We start from the raw sequence: 10199 nt of genomic DNA on the forward strand, positions 1-10199 counted from the left end.
ATGGCGCCCGATCAAAATCTATTAACCGGTCAGATGGGCAAGTCGACCGATAGCAGCCTCCTGCGATATTGGTCGACTCGCTGACATGCCATACACGCACCGAATATCGTACGAAACCTCGTTTCGTACGATATTCGGTGCGTGTATGGCCAGCTTAACTGGATATCTGGCAGGATCATTGCCATATAGGTACTAAAATTGTATGAAATAATGTAATGAATACATGTATGGTCAGTACTAACGAATAGAGAGGGATTTGTCATCTGAGAATGTCCCAGGCACATAAAGGAAAAAAATAACATTTTTTTACCACACATTGATCACAGTTTTTTACATACAGCCAATAAAACCTCTGTCTCGCTTGAGCACCCTTTACTATAATGCAGATATACATTCCTGTGTCATGCAACATAAAGTTTCCTATAAAACACTTTCCCAGCTCTCAGACTGCAGTCTATAAAATATCATCTGCTTTTTAAAATTTAATTTTCACATATAAAGTAACATTTCTGGTAAAGCTAGGCAATCCGCTTTAAAATGGCCATTCACACCATCTGCAGTGATTTGTAACAGTCAACAGGAGGAATATTGTTTAATAGGAGGGGATAGAATAAAACAATACCAGTTAAATAATTAAGCTGGCCCATAACTTCCACATCAAACAAACAGATCTGGCCCACATGCAAGACCAAATTGGCCTGATCTGGTGATTGGCCCAAAAGGACTGATGAATAAGGGTCACATCAATGCCTTGTCTGATGGGATTTTCAAACCCACCCAATTATTGGCCAGATACCTGTTGGGCCCCACTCACAGACCAATAAGTTGCAGTATGAAGGGACTGATTTGGCAGATTGTATCAAACCGTGTATGGCTATCCTGAGAGCAGCAGAAAAACTTTTAACCTGGGGCTGAAAATGGCACCCAAAAAAAGGGATAAAACATATTTTGAACAATTGGAATTAGCAGAAGTTTGGCACTTCCATGCTGCTTGGAAAGGTGACTAGTTGTGTGCAGGTGTGCCACTCTTGGGGCAATTCCAGTGTTCAAAAAAACCCAATTGGCTAGTGACTCTAATTAATGTCTTGGGACCCCAGGCTGCTACTACTTCTCTGCTGTTGGGGGAGGGATTTATAGAAGGAATCCCTAGTGTTGGCACATGCATAATATAGTAAAGTCAGGAAATTTATTGTACTAGTCCCTGACTTCTCCAAGGGATCATGTCAAGGGGGGGGGGTCAATGTAAATTCTAGTAAATCTCTTAATGTGACCAAAGTTTAAAGGGATTTAGATTCTGAAACCACCAATAGGAATCTGGCCCCAAATGGAGAAAGAAAGACTACACTGTTACTGATCATTTTCCAGAATATTTAGTACTCTGTACTAACACATCATTTTTATAGAAGCTGCCCCATGAACACATGGAGTATGTAATTATTGACTATATGGAAAAGATTGACCGTCTCTGTCCTAGTGTAACAAATCCTTATGTTGTGGAATTGACAGAATATGCAGCAAATATATATAAAAAAAAAATCATACAACTCCCCTTTAGATAATGGTAGTGGAAAGATAATCACATTTTGCCTGAGGCTGGATATCACATGGGATGGACTGGAGACAAGTATTTCAGTTCTGAGGGTAGTGAAGATCAGATTGTTTCCAGTGGAGGTAATTAAAAAACAAAAACAAACAAAAATAAAGCTACACAACACACCAGTGGGAAGATCTACTGAAAAGTGAATCTTCAATAGCAGCTTATAAAATCCCAGTGTTTAAAACAGAAATTGTTTTATAGGAGGCAGCTAAGCAAAATCTCCAGCATCGTGTGTAATGAGCATTCATGCTCCACAGACCACGGAAGTCACAGTTTGTTCTTGCTGTGGGCACCAGTGTGTAAGTCCAGACGGTGTTGTAGTATAGGTTCTTCAGTAGAAGTGTTTACGGTTCCGCTCTTGCCACTTACTGTACACAATGAGGAGGATGACTCCAGTAAAGACCAGGCCAAGAAGTGAGAAGAACACGATAAGAAATATTGCAAAACCGCTCATGGACTCTGATGAAGTTTCTACATGTGAGGACGATAAATATATAAAATATAAACATTAATGGCTATATGTACATGGAATAATGGATGAATGAGCACAGTGAATGGCTGGGAGAAATAAAATGCAAATTATAAAAAGGAAGCTGTTACTCACCTCCAGGCAGTTTCAAATGGTCCACACTGGGAATGAACACTTCCTTATCCATCTTCTCCTCCTCGGGAGTACGTTCTACACTCAGTTGGTACAACTTCAGGGATATGACGTCATGGTTGTCTATGAGAAACAACAGACACTTAATGCTTTGTAATGTAACATGCATATACCCATCTAAAATATAGGTGGTTGCAATGACACAGACACAAAGACATACAAAAAGTTTGTGGAGCCCTTCAGCATACTAGGGGGCACCAGTAAGACATGCTTTTGTTTGTGGGAAACAAGGACACTGCAAACAAAACAGGATTCTTTAAGAGAATGCACTAAACTCTGAGCAAACGATGACTATCAAACAATATAGATTATTTTCATACCTGACAAGTCTCCCGTTACTGCAGAAGCACCAAAGAAATATCCACGGGGTAATCGCACTCCGGGAACATCTACACAATCTTTCCACTCCTGCTTCCCGTCAATATCTACCATGATCTGAAACAAGGCAACAAATGCTTAGTGTAAATAGTTCATTGTCTTAGTTTAACTTTTATTTCCTCCATAAATACTTGATTTATTTAGATTGTCTATGTACATATAAAAACAAAAACTAGATAAACTGAGTTCCTTCCCTTGAAATGAAATAGGTATAGCAGCACTAGGGGAAGGCCATCCTTTATTTCTTATGTCCCATGTAGTTATATGTGGGTTGGAAATTTTCTGGCCTTCAATCAACCCACTGGTTAGTGAAGCAGCTCCAGAACCTGCCCCCTCAGATGACATCAGATGGATGGTCTCTCTCTAATGACTGTCACAAGTACACCCTTATGCTTGTTTGTTGGGCATCTGAGGTTTTCTCCAGCCACAACTCCTTGGCTGGCCAAAGGTAAGAACTCTAGACAAGCCAGACTAAGCACTTTGACCACAGTGATAGATTGGGTTTAGCCTTTCATAATGACCCAGCTTAGGATGCCTTTCAACATGCTTCTACCACCAGCCAATTGAATGCTACTCTGTACCCTGCTCCTATACAGTTATCTGTACAGCCCAGCCTAAGTAGCTAGGGAGTTGCAGCATTCGTCTCATAATACATTGTACCGAAGTAGAGATTGTATAGAATAGTTCTGGAGAAAGGAGGACAGTTGTAAGATGAAATCTAAATACAACAGTTAGATATATTATTAGAGGAGAAATACAAATTTATTTGGTTTTAAGACAACCTCTGTCTGTAAAATGTTACCCTGCTCAATTCTTATTGATTACTTGTAATCAATAAAAGTCTCACCGTAAGGCGACGTTTCACATAACGTATGACAAGGAATGTATCGTGGTTAAGGTTCCTGACCATGGCTGTGCACCCTCCCAGCTCTGTTGTACGCCCATCCCGACTATGGTCATATGTAATGGAGCCATTGCTGACCATGGCAGATATGTAAGGAAAAACACGCTGTGGAGAGAAACAGTAAAAGTATGGTGGTCATCATTTTGAGCACTAAAGTCCTTTCTGTAGTAATGCCACACACATATATATATATATACACATATATGAGTATCAGCCTCTCCCACCTTAGTCATGTGCCTATAAGGCCCAACCTTTCTTACTGGTGAGCCACAGTCAAATGTAAAAAGACTTGAAGAGCAACACAAGCACCATAAAAGTTCATAGAGAAGCCAAATAAGGGCTAAGATTGGCTATTGGGCAGCCTCTATGCACACTATCAGCTTACAGGGGGCTTTATTTGGTAGTAAATCTTGTTTTTATTCAACCTAAACTTGCCACCACGTTAGGAATTCAAAAATAAACTACCTGCTTTGGGGGCACTGAGAGCAGCATGTTGCTCACGAGCCACTGGTTGGGGATCACTGCTATAAGGCATAACATTGATCCCGACACAATTAAACCTTATTGTAAAATCAGATACTCTGATAAAGGCCATACTGTAGGTGACTGTGACATACTCCGGGCCCACTTCACTCTGGTAAGACTTTCATTAAAATAGAAGACCCTGATTAACAACTTCAAAAGATGCCAAAGGTTTCTCAGGGCTATATGAGAAATCTATTTTCACTCCTTGATTCCTATGGGCACAATAAAGGCTGTAAGAGTGAGGGAGAGATGATACAGGAGAGATGATACAGGAGGACCTTAGCACTGAATAAAAACAACTTTTTAGCATGCTCCAGTGGTCAAGCGAAGGCAAAGTTCACGTGCTGTAAAAAGCAGACAATTTTCTAATGTTGCATCACACACATATACTTCTGAATTCTCCCTATGTTCATTTGAAAGCAAAAGCAGACACACTAACTGTTGCAAACGAGACAAAGGGGGAGGGAAATTTCTATATAAAGATACCTGCATCGAAGGAGAGTATCTTTTCCTCTGAGACTGTGATCCCGAAGCACAAGAGAAAGCACACACAACATACAGCTTAGTAACACACTAAGTATTGAAAGCACTCACCATATAAAAAAAGGAACCAGTGGTTTAACCTCTTTACTGCCAAACACAGCAGTCTGTGAGTTTCCAAAGTGGCAAATCTGAAAAGTCTTTGAAGGTTAAACTGCATTCTTTATAAAGGGCATTTATTTAACACCTTCCCTTTCAGATTTTTTCCAGGTTTGAAATCGATTTGTGAACAGCAAGTTGCTAGGTATATTTTTGGTGTCAGCAGTCTGTTACCTTCCTTGCTGATGACATAAAGTCTATGTCATGGGCACCAAGTTGTTCATATTTGTATTGTGTGCAGTGAGGGTACAGTTATTGACATTCAAAAGTATCAGGTTGCAAGTAACACAGCTGGTAGGGAAATAATAGAAAAAAAAAACATAAGCACGAGGCCACTTACCTCATGCTGCTTTTCTTCGTTAGGATAGGTGTCCACAAACAACCCAAGACCAACAAAGTTATCTTTACTGCCAAAGACAGGTCCTACAACAGGACACAAAAATTGCTTAAAGGAACAGTAACACCAAAAAATGAAAGTGTATAAAAATAATTAATATATTATGTACTATTGCCCTGCACTGGTAAAAGTTGTGTGTTTGCTTCATAAACACTACTACAGTTTATATAAATACCCTGCTGTGTAGCCATGGGGGCAGCCATTGAAATTGAAAAAAGGAGAAAAGGCACAGGTTACTAAGCAGATAACAATAAGTAGCATAGATTCCCATTGTATTCTTCACAGTTATCTGTTATCTTCTTATGTAGCCTGTGCCTTTTCTCCTTTTTTCAATTTAAATGGCTGCCCCCGTGGCTACACAGCAGCTATTTCTATTAACTACAGTAGTCTTTCTGAAGCAAACACACAACTTTCACCAGTGCAGGGCAACAGTACATTATATTTTAATTATTTTAAAACACTTTTATTTTTTAGTGTTACTGTTCCTTTAATTATGTACACCCAAACATTCGTCATAACAGCACATGGCTACTTGTACGTGTAATCATTAAAAGGGGGGGTTCACCTTTAAAGGAGACATATAGGATAAATGGGGAAAAACCTAATTTTGTAAGCAATTATGAATAATATCCGGTGCTGGTTTCCGTTTGGGCTAAACATTAATCCTCTCTGTAACAATGGCCCCTTTATTGGAGCTCCCTATAGATCCTATCGCTTCTCCATTCAGTATGAAATGAGGGGTGGGCGTGTCCTAACAGCCCCTGCCAGAAGCACAGTAGGAGGGGGAGAGCCAATCACAGCCCTGCACTCACACAAGCACAGACAGGCTTCAGTTCCCTATCAGGTCAGCCTAGCTGCTGATTGGTTCCTATCCTACAGTGCAGTGTACGGAGGGCCGCCGGCCCCCCTGCACATCCAGAGAATTCAGCCAGCAGGAAGTGGAACAGATGGGCAGGGCTAGTGGGGGTTTGGGGGAATTTCTCAATAAATCAGTCAGAAACACAACTTTTTAAGCACAATCCTTCTATATCTAGAGGAGTATAATTCACTGGTACATTCATAAATTTTATAGGATATGTCTCCTTTAAGATAACTTAAAGAAAGCCACTTTTCAACTGATCTTTATTATGTATTTTTTTTATAGTTTCATAATTATTTGCCTTCTTCTGAATCTTTCCAACTTTCAAATGGGGGTCACTGACCCCAGCTGCCAAACAACTATTTCACTATGAGGCCACAATTTTATTAGTATTATTTATTTTTTATTTATTCAGATCCTATCCTATTAATATACCTGTCTCTCATTCAAACCACTCTCTGGTTGCTATGGTAATTTGAACCCTAGCAACCAGATAACTGCTGAGATTCCAAACTGGAGAGATGCTGAACAAAAAGTGAAATTAAAAAAAAAACACAAATAATACAAATGAAGACCAACTGCAAATTGTCCCAGAATATTATTCTCTACATCATACTAACAGTTAAGGTGAACTTCCCCCTTCATTCAGCATGTTAATTGAACCTACTCATAGCAACTCTTCAGTAGGTCTTCATTTTCATTTCTATGGTTTTCAGTTTATTAGCTTTCTTATTGTTTTTCCAGCCTGAAAAATGAAAACTGCTATATGGTAGCTGATGTCTCTGCCAACAAATAGAGACTGATGTGGAGACTTCAGTGTTATTGGTATTGCTTGTACATTTTTTTTTTGTTTTTTTTGTTACTGCTTATCATTCTACTTTGTCACCCATGGTAAACAAGATTTACAGCGGGTGAAAAAAATGTCACGTGCCATCACCTTAACTTCTGTAAAGTATATGGGTGCCTTGCACACTCTAACTACTCCCTACTTTAGGCTTGAACAAGGACAACCATGGTGCTGTAGGCAAGTTTACATGCATTGTGCTGGCTTTGAAAGACAGCACAACAGCCCTATGCACTACAACTATTAAAATGAGGCTACATTTAACAGAGGCTTTTAATTGCCCATTCATTATGATCAAGGGACCAAATCTACAATAAGTACATGCTCATCAGTATGGCTATGTAAAAAAACCAATGTACTGACCTGCTTGCATCCGATCCTTGGTATACCAGATGGCAAAGCCATCCCCATTTAGGTTCTTTTTTCCCTGTCCATGGATTTTAAAGTGAACTTGCATCTCCCAATCCCTCAAGTAACAAGGCTGGAAAAAGAGATATAGCAATTATATACTCTGTGTACAACACTCAAATCATATATAATCTCACAATAACAGGCAAATGAAGTAACCTGTGTAATCGCTAACAATACTAATCATTGGCTGCTTGGTAAACCAATCAAGCATTCTATCATTTTTCTTGATAACAGTCACTGCTCCAAATTCAGGTTGTTACTCACACACCAGGGTAAAATCACTGCTCTGATGCTTTCATGTTGGCAGCACTGCTTTATTAGGGAAGTAGTGCAAAAAGAGTGGGATCAGGCCAACTGTAATGTGATGCAATCACAACAGTAAAACAAAAACCCAAGCCGACCAAAGAAAATCCTATTTATAAACAGGGTTATTCACCTTTGAATATATCAGAAAATTTGCAACTGGTCTTTAGTTTTGTTTAGGGACACACCGAATCCATGATTTGGCCTTTTTCATCAGGATTCAGCTGAATACATGGTTCTGGCCGAACCGAATCCTTAAAATCATGTGACTTTTTGTCACATAAACATGGAAATTGAAAATTTTTCGCCACACATGGTTGTCTTTAGCCTTCCTTATTCTAAAATAAAATAGCGGATTCGGAACATCCCTAGTTTTTTTTTTTTTTATTATTTAGGTTCTTGCTCTGTAGCTCTCCAGTCTGTAATTTCAGAAGCCATCTGGCTACTATCATCCAATCTACCCTAGTGACTAGGCAGTGGTTTGAATGAGAGATTGGCAGCTGAATAGGAGAGGGCCTTATTAGAAAAATAAAAATGAGCAAAAACATTGTAGCTGCACAGAGCAGTAGCTTTTTTTTGGCTGCATGGGTCAGCCACACAAGCATAAATAATGTTCTTAGTAGATGCCAAATAAGGACTATGATTGGCTATTTGGTAGCCACATGGGGACTGCTAGCCTGCAGGTGCTGCTGCTTGGAGTACAAATGTGTCTCTGGGCTTCCAAAACTTGCCTCCAAGCCAGAAATATAGAAATGGACATCTACTCTGAGGCTACTGGGAGCAACATCAAAGGGGGCAGTGAGTAACATATTGCTCACAAACCACTGGTTGGGGACCTCTGTTCTACAACATACTTAATTTAAGTGGTGAAATTCCCCTTTGAAGTGAGTTTTATTTTATTTATGAAAAAATACAAGTTAAATGAAATAAAACATCCTATGGACATAATGGGTGTTCAGTTCTTACCACGCGGTTCCAGACAGCCCCCTGCTTGCTTTGTAAGTCAGGGGTTAGGCGCACATACTGTGGGGTCACAAGTGAATTTCCCAAAAGGTCCCATAGTGATGAAGTAGAGGAGCCTACTCCTAAAAGAAATAACTGGATGTAAGAACTCCAATAAAAAGTAAAAGTAACAACACAGTAGGGGGCAAATGCTCATAAAGAACAGGAGCAGATCCCTAGTGTACTATATATAGGGAACAATGTACCACTTATTGCAAAAAGCTCATGAAAATCAAACACATATGACCACATAAGAGGCCCAGAAGCTACAGGCTTCTTCTAAATCCTTATATTTTCCAGTAGGGGGTATATTATGCAACTAGCATAGTGTCGAGCAGAACAGTGTGCGATGAGTGTTTCCAAACACATGGGTTGCTCAATGCAGTACTTTAGAACTAGTCATACTTGAAAGCCACATGACGCACGACTAATAATGGTTGACTGGAGCGCAACCCTCTTACTACTGTTGAACTCCCTGAAACCCCTTTCCTTTTTAGAGGTCGAAGAGAGACAGCCTTTATCCCAATGCATAATACATGGCTGGCAGAGCAAACAGCTGCAGTACAAAGATCAGGCCATTCACCCCACTTTAGTTATCAGCTTTAGAATACCAGCTGGCCTGTCAGCCCCACCACTAATGGTGCACACATGCCTGGACTGGTTGCAGTAGGCAGGGAACCTGAAGCCCTGGGGCCACACTACACAACGGCTCCCCCACAAGATAAAGTAAAACAGCTCGCAATGCCAGCAGCAACCACCCAGCAAGTATACAAAAATGTAGCTTTTAAGCTGAAGGCTGCTGCTGTATATGGGTTGTGATACAGCAGCCCAATGTAATAAGCCAAGAGGAACCGACTAAGCGCCTGTCGGAGATGCAGTTCAATTGGAAATTAGCCATGCAGCATGTGGCTTTATGTATGTTGCATATGTGAAATGATGTAGTCGTTAGTACTACTGGGGAAATGGACCGAACCAACAGCAGCGCTAGTTTTAAGATCTGACACCCTTTCTTGCCGGGTTTGATATCGCAGTTCATTCTTCTGGCGCTGCGCTCTTACCCTGGTAAGGTTTGCTCAGTGAGTGTTCTCTCTTTAAATATTCCTCCGTCTGATCGGCTGTACCTACGTCCCAATGTACGAAGGCGACTATCAGCAATACAAGAACCCGCACCTTCCACCTTCTCCATTGTGACCGCGGACTACACTCCCTTACGCCTATCGCCGCCGCCATCTTACTACTCTCAGATCTGACACCGCAGCAGCCAATCGCGTTCTTCAAAGGATCAGACTCTGGGGACGTTCCATTCCGCCCATTTGCTGCTATTGGTTCTAGAGTATCCAATAAGCGTAGAGAAGGGCAGGTTCCAGGTTAAGTTTGACGGGTGATTGGCCAAATAGCCCAACAGCGCTTAAGTGGCCTCCTGGGAGTTGTGCGATGTATGGAGCCGCTAGTGGTTAAGACATAGGACAAACTAGTTCTCTTTAGTAAGGTCGTATTTAGGGTTGGGCGGAAAGGGTAGCTTTTAGACAGTGGAGCGTAAGAAGCTTAATGGTCACTTGTCGAAAAATACAATATATTAAAAACACAAGGAACATTTTGTACTGTGTAACAGTTTTCGGGTACTTTAACCTTTGCCCAAATAACCCCAAACAGGCCTAGTATAAATAAAATAGCCATCT

General features: G+C 40.6%; 1 protein-coding gene across 2 annotated transcripts; it reads right to left on the reverse strand.

Annotated features, from left to right (window-relative positions):
* Window positions 1-355: 355 nt before the first annotated feature.
* On the reverse strand, window positions 356-9812 carry lman2l (lectin, mannose-binding 2-like). 2 transcript variants are annotated; one of them, XM_012958943.3, is made up of 9 exons: window positions 9579-9812; window positions 8485-8603; window positions 7168-7285; window positions 5045-5127; window positions 4552-4584; window positions 3484-3645; window positions 2579-2693; window positions 2202-2321; window positions 356-2068 (listed from the first exon to the last, which is right to left on the reverse strand). In XM_012958943.3, the coding sequence occupies exons 1-9, from the start codon at window positions 9748-9750 to the stop codon at window positions 1929-1931; spliced, it is 1062 nt and encodes a 353-aa protein (XP_012814397.1). In that variant the 5' UTR covers window positions 9751-9812; the 3' UTR covers window positions 356-1928. The 2 variants fall into 2 exon arrangements, with proteins under 2 accessions (XP_012814397.1, NP_001136372.1); NM_001142900.1 differs by lacking the exon at window positions 4552-4584 and having other exon boundaries at window positions 1355-2068; window positions 9579-9750.
* Window positions 9813-10199: the final 387 nt, after the last annotated feature.

Source organism: Xenopus tropicalis, chromosome 3 (genome assembly GCF_000004195.4).
Source record: "Xenopus tropicalis strain Nigerian chromosome 3, UCB_Xtro_10.0, whole genome shotgun sequence".
NCBI lineage: Eukaryota > Metazoa > Chordata > Amphibia > Anura > Pipidae > Xenopus > Xenopus tropicalis.

Coding starts and splice junctions, on each gene's coding strand:
- lman2l (XM_012958943.3), bottom strand. CDS start 9,750: ATGGCGGCGGCGATAGGCGTAAGGGAGTGTAGTCCGCGGTCACAATGG. Junction 8,604..9,578: donor ACTGAGCAAACCTTACCAGG/GTAAGAGCGCAG, acceptor TATTTCTTTTAG/GAGTAGGCTCCTCTACTTCA. Junction 5,128..7,167: donor CAAGGATCGGATGCAAGCAG/GTCAGTACATTG, acceptor GTCCTGTTGTAG/GACCTGTCTTTGGCAGTAAA.